This window comes from Penicillium canescens (assembly GCF_028828765.1).
Source record: "Penicillium canescens strain IBT 15451 chromosome Unknown utg000004l_segment0_segment0, whole genome shotgun sequence".
In the NCBI taxonomy this organism is placed as follows: Eukaryota; Fungi; Ascomycota; class Eurotiomycetes; order Eurotiales; family Aspergillaceae; genus Penicillium; species Penicillium canescens.
The window spans coordinates 4,896,912-4,914,896 of NW_026703966.1; the positions used below are offsets into that span (position 1 = coordinate 4,896,912).

Below are 17,985 nucleotides of genomic sequence, written 5' to 3' on the forward strand. Positions count from 1 at the left end.
TTCCAGGTATGTACACATTACTCCGCAGGTTGTATATGTAGATTGTGCTGGTTTGGTTGTTGTGCTTGGCGAATGAAGTACAGTAGATATTCGGATTGTGGGTTCAGTTTGGGGTATCCGGGAGGGAAGGTGTCGGCGAGCTACACCACGTTATGTTGTACTGGGTCTTATAGCTCTAGTTAGATAGATATGTAGACGAATTCTCACTAACTGTTAGCTATTGACCGAAAGGAATTACAGGTACTCCGCTAATTAGATCTCAACAGAGTCTGATTTGTCTGGTATAGAAGAGAAGAGAGAAAGTTGGGAAATGCACATGAAATATAGAAGAAAATCAAGCAAAGAAATGAGAAGAAACACTCTTTTAAAACGAATATTCATGAAAGTAGATATGACAAGTGTTAAAAAAAAAAACAAAATATTCCAGAAAAGAATGAGTCCAGACTAAATTAAAACAGCAAAAGGCGATCCCGCTCGCTCGCAAGTATTTATGAGCCGGCTTCCTATGTAAAGAGAAATAGGAAAAAATAAATAAACACAAAATTAACCATTTTTAGAGGACTCACACATTTTACCGCGCACCGTTCAAACCATTCTGCACAGCCTCCAGGATCATCTCCTTCGCCTCGTCCAAGCCGGCAGCACTACCCCGGATCTCGATTGCTTCACCGCGACCTTGGTCCTTAGGCACGTTGATGCGGCAGCCGGTCTTCTTGCGGATAGCGTTGATTTGACTGCCACCCTGGCCGACGACGTAGCGGTAGGTCTTGGGGTCGGGCAGGATCAGGTAGCCGGTTGCGGACTGGGCGGCGGCCACGGCGATGGCCTTTTCGATGACCGCGCGGGCCTTGGCTACGTTCTCTGGGGAGCCGGTGAGGACCCAGGGGAAGGGTTTGGCGGTAGGGTCGGCGGCGACGTTGTTGTCGATGATCTTCCAGGAGTGAGCGTCGCTGGGTGCATTGGGGTCGTCGATGATCAGGGGCATGTCGGGGGCGTTGGCATTGCGGGTTTCTTCGGAGGTGGTGTTGACCGGGACAGTTTGGCCGGCGTGGTCGACTGTTACCTGGTAGTCGTTACGGAGGCGGCGGAAGATCTGGCCGTTATCGGAGATGGCGTGGTGCAGGTGGCGGGGGACGTCAACGGTCTCGGCGTGCTGGTCCTTCAGCATGGACTGGAGGTGCTCCTTGGCGCTTTCGACGGCAGTGCTGGGTCCCTTGAGCTTGACGTCGGTGCGGCCCGAGCCTTGCTTGGGGATGTCCAGGGTGACGTTGAACTTGGACTCGATGCCGCGACGGGTTTCGCCGCCACGGCCGATCAGCATGCGGTGCTGGGCAGTGGGGACCTCAAGGATTTCGGTGACCTGGTCCTCACGCTCCTTGACGAATGCCTCGATGGCAGCGATGATGTTGTCAACGATCGTGCCATTGCCCTCAAGGCGGATGGTAGACTCGGTGCTCTCCGCACGGGGGAAGCGGACCATTCTGGCGGCACTGCCGTCGTTGGGGCCACCGGCGTCGACAACGATCTTACGGATGTTGGCACCTATAGAAACTCAGTAACTGGAATGAGAGTAGGGTTGATAGTAACATACCGCCTCCACCGATCAAAGCCTTGTGGTACTTCTTGTCGACATCGATAGACTTGGTGACGGTAGCATCAAACTCAGTAGCGCGCTGCTGCAAGATCTTCTTGGCCTCAGCAACCTGTTGCTTGGTACCCTTGACACGAATGGCAACGCGGCCAGATGCATCCGGCGCATCGTTGGCATTAGGAACATCAATTTGGGCACCAGTATCAGCACGGAGCTTGTCCATCTCACGACCGCGCTGGCCAATCAAGGAAGCGACCTGGTTCTGGGCAACTGAGATGGTAGCAGAGTGACCGTGGTCAATGACCCACTGCAGCAAGCTGAGAATTTCGTCACGGGCAGAGTCAGCACCCTTACTAGGGCCCTTGACCAGGACCTCATCAGCAGCCTGTTGAGAACGGTTAGGGCGAGCACTAGCGCCAGCATCGCTGCCGGTCTCTGCGACGTCATCGTTGACAGTGGCGCGGGGGAACTGGACGCGGACGGAGTAGCGGTCCTGGAGACGGTTGACCTGGTTTCCGCGCTGACCGATCAGCTCGCGGTGGTACTGGGCGGGGATCTTGAGAATGTGGGTGGTCTCATCCTCTAGCTTCTTGCCCATGTTGATGATGCGCATGCGGGTGGCGTCGGCCTTGGCCTTGGGACCCTTGACCTCAACCTTGCCGTTCTCGACCTTGATGTCGACGTCAAACTCCTCGCGGAGCTTGTTGATGGTCTCACCGCGCTTGCCGATGAGGAAGTTGGCGTACTTCTGGGGGAAGTCGAAGCTGACGGTGTATCCGCGCTCCAGGTCGTCCTGCTCCTGCTCCACAACGAAGGCCTCCAGCTTCGCGATAAGCTCGTTTACCAAGGCCGATGGACCACGGAGGGAAATCTGGCACTGAGAGGCCTTGGGCTCGCCAACAATAGCACGGACGGGGATGCTGTCATCGCCCTTGGCCTCCTGCTCACGGATGATGAACTTACGGGCCTTCTCCTGGTACTTGGCGGGAATGGCGACCGATTTGGCAATGATGTCATTCTGATCACCAAGTGCGCTGAGAAGGAAGTTCTGAGCCTCTTGGAGACTCTTCTCGAACGCAGCAACCTCGGTAGGCGAGGGACGCTGCCTGGGGACCTCGAATTGGGAAGCAGAAGAAGTGGGGCCCTCATAGACCAACACGACCTCGGGGCTGTTGATGTCATCGGGGACCATAAGATGAACGCCATAGTCACTCTGGAGAGTGTTGGCACTGCGGTTACGGAGATACTGGTGGAAATACGGGTCGACAGGGACATGGCGGAGCTTGGAGGGAGGGAGAGCCTGGACGAGGTTCATGATGTCGGAACGGGCACGGATGGTGTTCTTGCCGTCGCGGGAGTAAACCTCCCAGGTAACGGGTCCATCAGCGCTGGGTGGGAGAGCGATGCGGGCATCGTAAGTCGACTCGAGCTCCTTGATAACCTGGCGGCGGCGGAGGTATTGAGAAAGAGCACGGGCGTGGGCAACGGGGCCAGCGGGGGCGGTAGGGTGCTGGCGGGACAGATCAATGCTGGCCATCTGCATGCTGGTGGCAAGATCCATAGCGTGGTTAATACCAGCCTCAATCTGGTCAGCAGGACCGGTAATAGTCAGGAACTCGCTCTCGTCCGAGCTGGGAGGGAGAACAATGGCGCATCCAGTCTGCGCAACGAACTGGTGCAGAGCATCCGCCTCGTTGCCCAAGATGAACTGGTGCTGGCCACGGTTGATGGCCAGCTGGCGGAGGGTAAGCTGCTGGCGCAACCTGGCGGCCAACTGCTCAATCTCGGCACGTGCCTCCTGTGCGGCAGCGCGTTCTCCAGAAATCAAAATATGCTTGTCGGGGCAAGGCACGAATTGGACCTGACCGGGGTGGGCTTCCTGGGGAGGAGGCTGGCTTGACCAAGTATCATAGCGGGGAACATTAATCTGCGCCTTTGTGCGCTCCTCAATTGCGCGCAGGTTGGCGTCGTGTGCGCCTGCAATGAAGGGGAAGAACTCGGGAGGGATGGTCTTCAAGCGGAAGCTCATGTTTGAGCCGCGCTCCTTCACAATGGCCTCGATCTCTCGGCGGGCCATCTCCGCAGCCACGGCATCACCCTCAATCAAGACGTCAATGGTGTCATCGTCATCATCCTCGGCACCGGCGGAGTTGTCGTCTGCGCGGGGGACTTGCACACGGGCACCAGTGCGGCCCTGGATATCCTGAACAACGGCACCTTGACGACCAATGATGTGGGGGCGGGCAGAGGTAGGGATAGGGACACGGACGGATTGCTAATAAAGGAAAAAGGATTAGAACAAATCATGTGGATGTCTCCAAGCACATACCTTAGATCCAACCTGTTGAGCCACCTCGCGGAGGGCCTGTCGTACTGCATCTACGGAGCCTTTTCCATCGAAGATGATAGAACCACCAGGGCCACCGCGCATGTCCACAGTAGCCTTAGATCTGCGAGAAATGTCACGGAGAATTTCAGGCAGAGGCTTCTTCAGCTGTCCGCGGGGGAGCATCTGAGACGGAGCGAGACGGAGCTGCTCCATGTGCTTTCCAGGAAGAGTCATGATACGGGGGATATCTATACCTATGTCAGAAATGCTGAATCAATCACATCCGGTGTCATTCACGTACCCATTGACTGAGCGGGCGAGCCATTTGCAACGGCAGCTGCGCCAGTCTTCTTAGCACCCCACGTAGCCGCAGCAGGAGCGGCAGGCTTGGGGCCACTACCGAGAGCCGGGAACAACTCCTCCGATTGTACATCGAATGTTGGCTTTTTAGGTGCGGGCTTGGTGGCGGGCTTGGGGGCAGGCGCTGAAGCAGTAGGCTCGGAGGCGGAGGGGGTAGGCTCAACCTTGGGCGCAGCGGGAAGGGGGTGCTTCAGGTCCTCCTCGTCGACCACATCCTCCACGGTGGGCTTGTGCGCCTCGTCGCGGGCGTGCTGCTGTTCCAGCATAGCGGCGAGAGATCCGCCGTTGGTAGAGGGGGCTTCGGCAGCCATGACGAAAGAAGTCAATTGCGTGGGGATGATCGGAGTATGAGACAGGGTTAAAAATTGGCCTATGCACAATAATTCTGCAATAGAGACTGGTCCGGGTCAGTATGCACTGGGGACAGGTCATGATCACTGGGGCGGAGCATGTGTCCAATGGCTGGAGGTGTTTGAAACTCACAGATGGAAAGTATAATTTCCTCTTCTGAATTGAAACAAATTGAAGGGTATAGGTTATATTATAGGTGAGTGCCGGTCGATTCAGGAGAATGCCCGCAAAGATGCAATGTGGAAAAGTGGCGATCTGGACCAAGAAGCGCCAAGAATTAAAGCAAAGAAAAAGCAGGCGTTCTGAGAGAAGAACCACCTGAGAGAAAGTGAGAGGGAGAGGTTGATGAAGAGGTGAGAGGTGAGAAGGGGGAGAGAGAGAGAGGCGAGGTGAGAGGTGAAAGGTGAAGGTCTCGAACCCCGGAAATACACAAAGTGACCGAAAAGGCCAGCTCGAGTCTCCGGGGGATTTCTCCGAGTCCGCTGAACATCTACCGTACATGTATATTTTTAATTCAGTATACATGTATTATGCTAGTTTGAACCTCATATGCATTTATAATGTCCAATGGCTAAGTTTCTAAATATCACAGGCTCCAACACATTCTGTTTGACTCTAGATGGTGGCTAATATAACAGAAAAAGAGAAGGAGAAAATACGAACAAATAAACAAGGCGTACTATACTTCACATAACTGACTGTTTCTATACTTGATCCTTTTTCTTCCTCTTTTTCCTTTTTTTCTTTTCTTTACTTTTTACCTTGATGAGCATGAGCACGTGGGAAGTGGCCATGGCATACCATGTGGCCATACAGAATGGGGCAATACCGTAGGATAATATCTGACGGAGTCTGTAGCATTGGTCCATGAGGTGGCCAGTGGCCAATAGCCCTGTCACCTCCTCCCGCCTGATAAGGAAATTTTGGTTTCTTTTTCTCCCCCAAAGCTTAACCTTCACGGCGAGGCAGATATGGATGCTTGGCAAGGAGAGTACCAATATCTTGGCAGATATAAAACTACTTTCTAGACAGAACAAGCTCAATGGCTGATACTACAGGCGTTATCCAGCTAACAAAAAGAAACGGAAAAAGACAAAAGAGAAAAATGTCCGATAAGGCCCACAGATAGGGGCGAATCCAGTAAATTTATACAGTGTTAACTTACCCACCCGTGTGTGGGGAGATATTCCCTCTATCTCGGACAATTCCGAGATTTCTCCTCTTCTCTCCTCTCTTCTTCTCCTCCCCCAAGGTCCCAAATATGGCCATGGACGCGGACATGGAGAAGAAGGGCGAGCCCGAGCTGAACATCTCTGCGGTGGAGCAAGACCCGGTTAAACCACGGGGATTCTTCGCCAAAGTGCGCTACTATGAGGAAATGCTGGACCGCAAGATGGGCATTGAGTCGCACAGTCTTGACCGCGTCCATCCTGAGAATCGACAGTCACCAAGTCCCGTCGTGATGGCGTTTATGTGGGCGTCTGCTACGATGAATATCAGTTGTTTCAGTACTGGTTTTTTGGGGCGGCAGTTTGGTCTTTCGCTTGGTCAAACCATTCCTATTGTGATATTTTCGACATTGTTGGGTGCTATGGTGACAGTGCGTGTTTCCTCCCTCTTTTTTGCATTTCTTGTATTTTTTATGCTTTTTTTTTGCTGAGGGCAAATTTTGACTGACACTCCCGCAATTAGGGCTGGTGCGCAACCATGGGGCCGGGGACGGGTCTCCGCCAGGTAGCAATCGCCAGATACTCATTCGGCTACTACCCATCATCGATAATCGCTCTGTTGAACGTGATCGAGCAGCTAGGCTGGGCATCAGTAAACTGCATCACAGGCGGCCTAGCCCTGAGCGCGGTCTCAGACGGCCATGTCTCCATCGCCGTAGGCGTGGTAATCATCGCCTGCGTGAGTCTGCTCTTCAGTTTCATCGGACTACGTGGTGTCCTGTTGTACGAGAAGTACGCCTGGATCCTATTCTTCGTTATCTTCATTATCATATACGGGGAGGCAGCCCACCGCGCCGATCTGTCCCCACCGTCGACGGCCGTGACGGGCTTGACTCGCTCTGGAAATGTGCTCAGCTTGATCAGTGTTATGTATGGATCTAGTGCGTCGTGGAGTTCGATTGTTTCGGACTTTTACGTGCATTATCCTGTCGACACACCTAAGACTAAGATCTTTTTGTATACCACTCTTGGTATTACCATTCCTACTTGCATTGGCATGTTGCTTGGTGCTTGTATCAGTTCGGCGTTGGATACGAATCCTGAGTGGAGTGCTGCGTATGATGGCGGTATTGGTGAGATCTTGAGGGAGATTATCTACCCGGATGGATTTGCCAAGTTCCTTCTGGTTTTGCTGGTTCTTTCTGGAAGTATGTATCATCCCATCCCATCCCATCCCCGTATAGGGTTCTCACAAACAAACACTAACACTAACAACCCCAGTCGGTGTTAACGTAATCGCAATCTACTCCGGTGCCCTCTCAGCCCAACTATTCGCAACCCCCTGCGCAAAGGTGCCCAGAGTGATCTGGTCATTCCTCGTCTTCGCCTGCGTCCTGGTGCTGGGCATAGCAGGCCGGAACCAACTACTAGCCGTGCTAGAAAACTTCCTCTCCCTGCTCGGCTACTGGAATACCTCCTTCTTCGCCATTCTGTTCATTGAGCATTACTATTTCCGCAAAGGAAATCTGGCCAACTATGATCTCGATGCGTGGAATACGCCGGCCCGCATGCCAATCGGGTATGCAGGTCTTGCGGCATTCCTTTGTGGTGCTGCCGGCTGGATTGTGGGCATGGTGGAGACGTACTATGTTGGTGCGCTTGCTACTATGATTGGGGATTCGGGTGGTGACATTGCTAATGAGTTGGCGTTGGTTTTTACCTCTGTTTCTTACTTGCCGTTGAGAATGTTGGAGCTGAAGTATGTGGGACGGTGAGATTGGTTCTTTGTGGAATTGTTGGGATTTGTGGTGGAATGTATGTCGGGTCTGGATCTGGGGCTATGTGTTATCCGTGAGGGCCTAGCCTTGGGGTGGTTATGAATTAGATAAATTAGTTCGCAGGCACATTTAATAGCAATGTATAGTTATCAAAGGATTATAATTCACTGTTCATTGACCCCATAAGGGCAAGTATTATATGATTAATGCATTCAGTCGATCACAGCCAAAATCAAACCAGCTGTATCGACAGCGCCAAGACGGCATGGGTATCGGACAAACGAGTACAATACTCTCACAAAAAGTATAAAACCCAACCATTGACAAGAGAAGAAGAAGAAAGAAAGAGTCATGTATGTAAGGCCTCGCGGGCCTGCCACGAGAATTATGTGCATTAAGCAGCCTTAACGTAAGGCCAGCCGTCCTTCCAGCCGAGGGCGTTCCAGGCGTACATGTAGTTAGAGTTGTCGGAGACAGTGGTGCTCTGCTTCTTGGCGAGAGGGTAGTAGTGGTAGTACATGACGAGACCGAGGTCCTTGTCATTGACCACGCCGGGGCCACCAGGTCCGAAGACCTGGCCGTGGCTGGAGAGGAGCATTGTGCCGCCAGTCTTGGTGCAGGGAGTGCCGTCGGCGTCAACCTGAGAGTATATATGTTAGCACAGCCACAACAACAAATTCTATATATGGGATCAATGTAGAGTGAACATACAAAGTCACCGAGACCAGTCTGGGAGCGGCAAACACGGATGTGGTACTCAGCGCCCTCGGCAGGGAAATCCTTGGTGTACTTGCCGGCAATACCAGCAGAGTAGAGCAAGTAGTAGAAGTCGCCGTGCTTGAACTCGAAGGAGCCCTCCTCGCGGTGGTTGAGAGTTGAGTTCCATGAAATCTGATAGGGAGTAGCAGAGCCGATTTTGAGAGGTGTCTCCATCTCAACCTGGAAGATATCGCCCCAGAAGGAGCCGAAATTCATGTAGTTCTTGCCACCGATACTGATCCAGGCTGGGTCGATGCGGTTGTAGTTGCTGTTGGCGGGCAGGCCGACGACGCCGTGGTCCGTCCAGGAACCAGGCTCCATGGTCTTGGAGGTTGCTACGCCGATTTGTGAGTTCTGAGTGCCAATCTTGGAGAGCACGTAGTACATGTAGTACTGGTCGTTCTGGTAGTGTACATCAGGAGCCTGGATTCTTTGTTAGTTGTGTTCTTCATGTTGTGCTACCAACAATAAAGGTTGTGTTGGTTTATTATATTGTTGTTGCATTCTTACCCAGATGTCCTTACTGTCGACGCCATCGATGTGGATGTTTGATCCGTCTGGCAGGGCTGAGCCTGCATCTGTCCATGGTCCCTTGACTGACGGTGATGTATGGATTTTGACACCAGTGCCTGTTGCGAAACGGAAGTACTTTCCATCTGATACTCGCTGGATCATAGAAGGATCATGAGTCCAGCAGTCGCCAGTGCAGGGGCCCCGGTTAGGGTATGCACTGACTAGGGCAGAGGTAAAGAGGAAGAGAAGGCCGAGCATTATGGCAGCTAGTGAGGGGGGAGAGGGGAGAAAGGTTGTCGAAATAAAGCTGCTGGATAAAGAAAAGAAATAAGACGAGAAAGCAGGTTCAATTTATGTTGATTCGGACAATGCTCGGCTCCTGGCAGCTTCCTTTCATCCCCACGCCAGGTGCGCCAGGTGTTGGGCCTGGTGTATGACCTTTCCACACGGGAGAAATCCTCATCCAATCATTGTATGGCGACCCCTGTCCATCGGCTATGGTCATGTAAGGCGCATGTCAGTATTGAGTCGGGTCTAACTACACTCGGGGGGCCGAAAGGGATGGCTCAAAGCCGATAGCAACAGGGGAGTGTTGCTGCGTCCTTCTGTGGATCCTTAACTAGATAGGTAAAGAAACAACAATCGTCGACAAAGGGAGAGGATAGGGAGTTTGCTATCCCTGATGTGATGTCTCGCATCTTCGGCCAAGAGCTACATATTGGATCGGTTGCATATCCCCCACATATGTCCATGACCATCTCACACGATCGAGGCACAGTATTTCTCGGCAACAGGGGTGATACGACAGTTGTCCTGCAAGTGTGTGTTGGTCCCACATTCAGCTTCAGCAAGGGCGGGCTTGTTCCCCTTTCACACTAGCGAATTCTACGTACAAAGTGTAACCTTTCAGTCCTATTTTAATCTCTACCCAGTAAGCAATGAGCCTTGAAATGAAATTATCTCTGTATGTACTCATCATATTTGCGGGTACGTCTTGCGTGGCTTCATTGACTCTTAGCTTGTTTGCGCCTTGTGGTCCGAGCAAAGATCTGCCCCATGTGGACCGCGGAGGCCAATCATCCGTTGAAGTGCCTTGAGATCGGACCCCAAATCTAATATTTGCGATCAAGTCGTTAAGGTCACGCGAAGTTATCATCTACTTGTAGATCCCGAAATATCCTCAAATGCAGTCGCCATCTTGGAAGAGGATCACCTCAGGTGAAGTATACATGTACCCAGACCCTAAACATATTACCCAAAGCCTCCAGCCCAACCTATGTCATCGACACTAAAGCGACGAATCAGACAAGGCAGACTTTTGAGCCTCCGTGGACCCCGCTTCTTCGTAAAGTTTGTAAATAGTCTATCAAGTAAGATTCCTGGTTATTACGTTCGATAATATGATTCAGCTAGGCTGAGTCTTGGTTCGTGGCGATTGGATCGCAGTATTCTCTTCGCCACACCGCTATATTTAAAGGCTCGGTAGGGGTCCGTATAAGCTGCCAAGTCTGGGGGTGGCTATGGAATAATCTACGACATAGTCTTGGCTAGCCGATAGTCGAGATGCGAGGTGCAGAAATCCAGATTCGACGCTTGGTATATTAAATGGGGCTAGGCGGATTGCATCAGATGAAGTCGATGTTGCACCACAGGCGCCTTAACCGGGTTCCGAGAACATCCGTATGAATGATGATTCTGAGGGGCAGTTATGGAGACGATATTGTTGGGAATTTCTTTCTGGGTTTTATTGTGCTTGGACTTACTCGGTTTGTTTGAAATTTGGAGTTAGGAGTGGAAGTGCAACGTTGACCAGGTATATATAATCAACACATATGGTATCCATAAGACTCTGCGAAAATACGTTTATAAACCAAATCATGATTCTACATACTTGTTTTAGAACTAGAATACACATTCCAATGTCTCGACAGGCACTTTCGTGGAGTTGTGGAACCCTAAATGTATCGGACCAACACATACACATTAGAGCTGACGTTAGGATAGTCCATTTACATACTCAAACATACCGGCTGGGGATATTTTGGCCTCGGCTCTAGTTCCTAGTCCGAATAACCTAAGATGATCCAGATTCTGATCACCATCGGTGGATTTGAGTAACTTAACTAACTTAACTTATGAAGATCATAAACTTTGCCTGAAAATTCAGGCGTTAACCCACTCCCACCCACCGTACCGGTCTAGTACAGATAGCATTTGTCCTTAAGTCGGTCATTTTGATAGGGTTCGCTCCGTGTACCATATCACCTTTGCCTAACGGGTTCGTCCCTGATCTTGATCTCGAATATTGCTATTTTGGTTTAGTGTTATCCAGAGTATCTCATCAATGTGGCATAACTTATCTGCTAGCCGAAAGAAAACTTTTCTCTTAACAGATGCATATCTCCGGATAATCATGTCTAGTAATTTCTACACAGAGGCTTGAACTCGGTAGTACTCTGCTTTTGCCTGCCACCCCAAGTGTAAGAACCAGCACGCTCCTTTGCTTTCCAAGCCCACCGATCACGGGCAACGAGTCCAGTTGATGAGGAATATAATTGCTCGCAAGTATAGTGCCATCTTACAATCTACCTCCTGTCAACTTCCTAGATAGACCTAATGGGGAAGTCTCAAACCACCTTCCAAACTAAGCTGTTCCATGACACCCAAATCAAGAATGAACCATCTCTTCACCTGCTCCAGAGAATCGAAACCAGCTGGGATATGGATATTGCCGTGGTAATCACATTCTAGGATTGTTGAACAGAACGCCTCTCCGATTGTGGTATGGTGTCGTTGGGGACTGCCTGGTATATCGGTTACGCTGGAGTATATGATTACCCTTGCCGGGCTGTGAATTGTGGCCATAGGATCTGATTTTGAATTGCCTGGATTTGTTGATCGAGTATTGCGACGCTGATGTTAAGCATGGGCTCCTCTTCTGATTACAGGTCAGCCACTTGATACATTGTCTGCAGCAACTTTCGGACTGATGGAATTATATCCATCTGTATCAGGATATTCATGCTCCAACAAGCATATAATGCCCACTGTGTCGAACTCAGAACGTTGATGTTCTTGTATGAGTAAGTATTAGCTATCATAAGGCCGGTTTGCATATAATTCATGTGGGAGGAATGCGCAGCCTTCTTTTCTTTACATAACAAAATACACCAAAAAGATGAGTGCGAGGCAACGTAATAACCCGATATTCACGCTTTAAAAAGGGTACCCTGAATCTTACTGTTCAGCTGCGCCGAGTAAAGCTTGTTCTCGTTGAGAATGAACATGCGTCCGTTACGACCAAACGAAAAGTTAGAAGTGCCATTCTTGACAAGAATCTTGCCGAGGAGAACACCCCCGGGCGACCACACGTTGACACCATCGCCACATCCGGCATACACATTGCCCTCAGTGTCGACCTTGATACCATCAGGAATACCAACACCGGCCATAGCAAAGACACGGCGGTTAGTCAAGAATGGCTGGCCGTGAGAGGTAGTCACATCAAAGGCATAGCTGGATAGATTAGCACCGACCCAAGCCCTCAATAACCAAGATGAAACTTACATAGTAGCAGGCAAGGTATTATCCTTGGACCCATCACCAATAGTCTCCGCTGTATCAGTGATATAAAGAACCTTCTGATCAGGCGAGAAACTAATCCCATTAGGCCGACCAAAGCCATCAGCAACAACACGCACATCCCTCGTAACAGGATCAAATCGATAAACCTGATTCGGCAACTGCGGCTTAGGCCGAATCCCCTGAACAGATCCATAAATAGGATCCGTAAACCATATAGAACCATCATCATGCACGACAACATCATTCACCGAATTAAACTGGCGTCCGTAAAAGGTGGCCAGAACCAACTCTGTCTTGTATGGCGGCGTAACAGACATCTGGACCAGACCGCCGGTATCATTCAAACCACCTTGGGCATCCCAGAGGATGCCGTTGTTGTAGTTGACGCCGCCGTTTGGCATGGGCACAGTGGTGTTGACGATCTCGGCGGTGAGCGGGTGCTTGCTCAGGCTGACCTTTGAAACCTTGATTGTTTTCTCGTTTGTTATTGGGTCTGTGAAGATGTTGCTGGACATGAAGAGCTCGTCTGTGGTTGGGATGTAGACGCTTGCTTCGTGGGCAAAGGGGTAATCATTGTTTTCCACGAGGAGGTCTAGTTTAGGGGTTGGGCCGAGTATGTTTAGGAAGCTGGTGTTGTATACGGCGAATGCTGAGGGAATTGTGTTGTTGGCCTGGCTGGCCAAGGGGGCAATATGGGTTGCCATTGTTGGACTGTGAGATTTTGTATAACTAGAAAGTGAGCTTTAGGGGGTAAGTGGGCTTTTAAAGAAGCTTCAGATGATGTCAGTTCTGCTAAACTCTACTCTTCACTATGGTGTGGAGTATGCCGGATGCGATCTGTTGCCCCACGGGAAATTCGCCGAGGTTTTGCCTGGAGATGTCTTTGGTTTCGACTTGAGGTTATCCAGAATTGTCTCCTTGCAGGATTCTCGGATCTCGGGCCACCGCCCTACATTACCTGAAGATTCGGGCATTCCCGATCTTCGGCCTACCCCACGAAGGGATGATGGATGTGCAGATGCTAGAGTGAAAATAAAGGTAAATAAACCTCTAGGCCCAGACTCAGAGAGCTAGATCATGTTAGGATAGGATTACCTTTGAGATAGGGGGTTGATGTCGATCTTCTACCAAAAGAGACAGCCGAAATTGTCTTCAAGGCCCAGAGTCGTCCACAGTACAGTAGCTGTGAAATTGAAGAATGCCTTGTACAAGGCTTGCAAGTCTGCCTGGGCATTCACAGCTATACGCCCTGGGGCTATCAGTGCTATGCAGATATATCAAGTCTCCAGACTATGGCATTGAGCGCGTGGAACCCAAGAGCAGTTGGCCGCGCTTGGTTAGATGTTAAGACATAGGTGAGCCAACAGTTCGAGTATGTCTAATCGCGACCAATACCCGAATATAGCAAGTCAGCCAGTGGCGATAGACCCTTAAAGATCCAGTGGCGCCTCATTCTCACCGTTGAGATGATGTCCTGCTATCAGATAAAGCGCTAAACGTATATAAAAGATGCCATAAGAATTGGACCAAGTGAAGTGTGAGTTTCTGATGTCCGAGGTGAACACGACAGACTCTAATCTAAGACGGTGAGTACTCTCGATAGCCGCAGATGGCAAATGTGGCGCAGGAAGAATTTCCTCAACAGTCGGGTACAGTGGCCAGAAATAAGAAAGGAAATGAGGGATCTGTGCATACATGTAGGGCGTTTTAAGGACCTGCGTTGGCTTCCGTCACACCGTTTAACCATTTTAGGAGTTTGTCAGGGGAGATGTGAGGCGTTTGTTAGAGTAGATATAGTAGAATAGGAACATCTGGGGTGTAGAGACGTGTCTCACTATGAGAGACAGGATAAAGTGAGACTAGTAGCTTATACTTTGATATCGGAGCATTTAACTGATCTATTCTTAGAGAAAGGTTGCAAGTTACAAATTAACTAACTTAGTTATATCGATAAGTTATTCCCTGCCGTTTACCTGTCAACCCAGCCACTCCCCTTTTCCTGTCTCCACGTGCTTTAACTTCTCCCCTTCTCCTCAATTCCAGACCTCCAGATTTCCATATCGTCCCTTCCAACCTTCCATTCCTCACTCCTGGGGACTCGGTTATTCTTCATCTCGTGGTTGGTCGAGTGAAAAAAAACTGCGTCTTGACCCCTCCTCGGCCTAATTTCAATCTGTCTCGTGTAGAGACAGGAAATCTACCCACCATGAATCAGGACAATTTCCCATTGAAATTCCGCCGAGCGTCTAGCAAACTTCACAAGGACCCCCTAGCTTCAGTTCGCGCATTCTTCGCAGTCATCAAAGCGCTACATCGCTCAAACGCACCCCCTCCGCCCCCGTCTACCCCCGTTCCTCCCCCAGCGGCAGTCGCGAGCATAATCGGTCGCGATCCAACGCACAATTCGGCTCCTCATCGTCATCGCTGGAACAGAATAGCGGCGGGCCGTCGCCGTCCAACGACGAGTCCAGCGGCTTTTTCTCCAACTTCACCTCCCGGTCCCGCACTCGCAGCTCTAACCGCTTCTCCTACAACGAGCAGAGCTCGGATGAACTAGGCGCCCCTTACGAAACGCGGGGCATGCTTAGTGCATTGGATGAGAATAGCGCTGAATCGGACCCTCATTCCCAGCAAGCCCCCGGACCCCGATCTCAACACCAGAGCCCTGATAACCGTGGACGCCACTCACTTCGCCAGTCAGCCAGTTTCACCACGCTTACACAACGAATGGATCCTTTTGCTCATCGCGAGACTGAGCGGGCGGCGAATGCCAAACGGTATTCCGACGATGGCAATGCGCCTCCAGCCCCGCGAACAAGACAGAGCAAGAAGGCGAGCTTCTCTAGGTTCGTGGACAGTATGCTTGGCTCCCCCGGTCGCAACATGAAAATTTCAGCCCCAGAGAATCCAGTCCATGTTACCCACGTTGGTTACGATAATCAAACTGGTCAATTTACTGGTCTTCCTAAAGAATGGCAGCGACTACTTCAGGAGAATGGTATCTCCAAGAAGGAGCAGGAGGAGCACCCGCAAACCATGATGGACATCATGCGCTTCTACGAGAAGAACACCCGTGGCGATAGCGACGATGAAGTCTGGCATAAATTCGACAATGCGCAAGCGACGAGTCCAAGAGGACAGTCACCACCGGGCAGCCCACGATTCCCGCAAAACCACGAAAGCAGTTTCGAGAATCCGCGGGCGCCACCACCGATTCCACGCGGGCCTCCGGCTGGCACACCGAGCATGTCCCCATCGCTGGGTGGTATGGTGCCTCATCGCGCTCCTCCTAAGCCTCCAGGCATGACCCCGTCCCGTCCTCCTCCTCAACCCCCAGTTTCGAATTCCTACGGTGCCCCGCAACGACCCCAGCTGGACACCTACGGTTCTTCATTTGGCACTCCGACGATCCCAGAAACCGAGGCATTGCCTTCACCTCATCGCAGTCCCTCTACCTCCCGAAATGGCACGCCTGCGTCCAGCGCCCCGAATGTCATCGCATCCCCCACACAATACCAGCGACAGCAGGAGCAGGTTATGGCCGCAGCCCAGCAGGCACTGGATCGCAATCGCAGCCAACGCCAACAGGCACAGCAGCCCCCAGCCATCTCCACATCAACCACCGCCCCGGCACCCGATCTGTCGTCTGGAGTGTCGCCTTCTACGCGCGCTCCACCCGCTGCTCGGCCCCGACAGCGCCAGCGTCAAAGCACTGCCATGGATATCCGGTCGCGTTTGATGTCTATCTGTCGCGAAGGCGATCCCACAACAATCTATTACAACCTCAACAAGATTGGTCAAGGTGCTTCGGGTGGTGTGTTCACCGCGTATGAAATTCCTAACAACAATTGTGTTGCTATTAAGCAGATGAACTTGGACTTGCAACCCAAGAAGGACCTGATCATCAACGAAATTCTCGTTATGAAGGACAGCAAACACAAGAACATTGTGAACTTCCTCGAGAGCTACCTGCACGGGTTGGATCTCTGGGTTGTTATGGAGTACATGGAAGGTGGCAGTCTCACAGATGTGGTCACTTTCAATATTATGAGTGAAGCACAAATCGCAGCAGTTTGTCGAGAGGTAAGTTTACGAGTGACGTTGGAAGTGAGTAGATGCTAACTGTTATTGTTAGACTTTGAGCGGTCTCCAGCACTTGCATTCTAAGGGTGTTATTCACCGAGACATCAAGTCCGACAACATTCTGCTCTCCTTGGATGGTAACATCAAGCTGAGTAAGTTATCCGCCTTCTTTCATTGATTGTGGTGCTAACATTGCCTAGCTGACTTCGGCTTCTGTGCCCAAATCAACGAGTCGCATAACAAGCGGAACACCATGGTCGGTACCCCGTACTGGATGGCTCCCGAGGTCGTTACTCGCAAGGAGTACGGCCGCAAAGTCGACATCTGGAGTTTAGGCATCATGGCCATTGAGATGATTGAGGGCGAGCCACCATACTTGACCGAGTCGCCGTTGCGCGCGCTGTATCTTATTGCCACGAACGGAACACCCACCATCAAAGACGAACACAACCTTACCCCGATCTTCCGCGAGTTCCTTCATTTAGCTCTGAAGGTTGACCCCGAGAAGCGGGCGTCGGCACACGACCTCCTGAAGGTATTATCCACTTCCCATACCATTTTTATACACCCCACTAACGCTTTCCAGCACCCATTCATGTCCTTCTGTGCACCCCTTTCGCACCTCGCCCCCTTGGTCAAGGCTGCTCGCGCCAGCCGGGCCCAAGAAAAAGCTCAAAAAGGAGGCTCCTGAATGACCACGTTTTCTTATGTTTCGGTTTTCTAATTTCCGTCTTACTTGATCTCCTTGACGCCTCGCTCAGATACCCCGTCACCTCCAATGTTTCTTCTAGATCCCGACGTGCACTGCCATACGTCGTGGGATTCCTATACTGTGTACCCAATTTATTTCTTCATCTATCTTATTCCCCACCACATCGTCCTTGATGAAAATGATTCCATTTATGAGCATGTTTGCAATATTTTCTGCTTCTTATATCTGTTTACATCTGTGTCCATTTAGGGTTCTGTAGTTCTATCTTCCTTTTGTCAGTTGGATGCAAGCGGCTAGTGAGATACAAATTCTACTGCCTGTTCTTTTGTTTACTATGAGAATCTGAATTCGACTGTCACCGGCTCGCCGGGTTGTGAAGCATTAGAGAATAGGTGGCATAGGGCAGTACTGGGGATTAATATCTCGTTTCTCGAATTACCTCGGAAGCAACGTAGCTAGTCCTGCAAATGTTGGGATGGTATCTCATGCTCAGGCTACTGCTTTCTTCTGTCTGTCATTTGTTTATCTGACTGGGGCTGGACATACACCCACTTCCATGAGCTAAAAATGGATAGGGGCGGAGAATGAAAGTAAAAGGAGTAGCTTATGCCCTAACAACACCTAGGCAGAAGTGGACTTTCAAGAGAAGCTTCAATTAATGATACGAATACGACACACTATCGACTGTGCTCTTAGGTACCTTTTGGCTCGATAATTCTGAACTATTTCATATCCACTCATAATGTAAGCAAAAG

The 17,985-nt window shown here is 50.8% G+C and overlaps 5 protein-coding genes across 5 annotated transcripts; 2 read left to right on the plus strand and 3 right to left on the minus strand.

Annotated features, from left to right (window-relative positions):
* Nucleotides 1-571: 571 nt before the first annotated feature.
* On the minus strand, nt 572-4,591 carry N7446_007211 (putative RNA binding effector protein Scp160; the record flags this gene model as incomplete). Its single annotated transcript, XM_058515957.1, has 4 exons — nt 572-1,542; nt 1,592-3,866; nt 3,921-4,168; nt 4,222-4,591. The coding sequence occupies 4 exons, from the start codon at nt 4,589-4,591 to the stop codon at nt 572-574; spliced, it is 3,864 nt and encodes a 1,287-aa protein (XP_058373135.1).
* Nucleotides 4,592-5,892: 1,301 nt separating this feature from the next.
* Nucleotides 5,893-7,575, plus strand: N7446_007212 (putative nucleoside transporter; the record flags this gene model as incomplete). Its single annotated transcript, XM_058515958.1, has 3 exons — nt 5,893-6,231; nt 6,324-7,008; nt 7,082-7,575. The coding sequence occupies 3 exons, from the start codon at nt 5,893-5,895 to the stop codon at nt 7,573-7,575; spliced, it is 1,518 nt and encodes a 505-aa protein (XP_058373136.1).
* A 397-nt stretch (nt 7,576-7,972) lies between these two features.
* N7446_007213 (uncharacterized protein) lies at nt 7,973-9,108 on the minus strand (the record flags this gene model as incomplete). The annotated part of the gene is made up of 3 exons (XM_058515959.1): nt 7,973-8,218; nt 8,290-8,760; nt 8,848-9,108. 3 exons carry the CDS (start codon nt 9,106-9,108, stop codon nt 7,973-7,975), a joined length of 978 nt encoding a protein of 325 aa, XP_058373137.1.
* Nucleotides 9,109-12,059: 2,951 nt separating this feature from the next.
* N7446_007214 (SMP-30/gluconolactonase/LRE family protein) lies at nt 12,060-13,139 on the minus strand (the record flags this gene model as incomplete). The annotated part of the gene is made up of 2 exons (XM_058515960.1): nt 12,060-12,366; nt 12,418-13,139. 2 exons carry the CDS (start codon nt 13,137-13,139, stop codon nt 12,060-12,062), a joined length of 1,029 nt encoding a protein of 342 aa, XP_058373138.1.
* A 1,502-nt stretch (nt 13,140-14,641) lies between these two features.
* On the plus strand, nt 14,642-17,209 carry pakA (mitogen-activated protein kinase kinase kinase kinase STE20; the record flags this gene model as incomplete). The annotated part of the gene is made up of 5 exons (XM_058515961.1): nt 14,642-14,679; nt 14,733-16,518; nt 16,571-16,670; nt 16,719-17,053; nt 17,105-17,209. 5 exons carry the CDS (start codon nt 14,642-14,644, stop codon nt 17,207-17,209), a joined length of 2,364 nt encoding a protein of 787 aa, XP_058373139.1.
* Between the last annotated feature and the right edge of the window lie 776 nt (nt 17,210-17,985).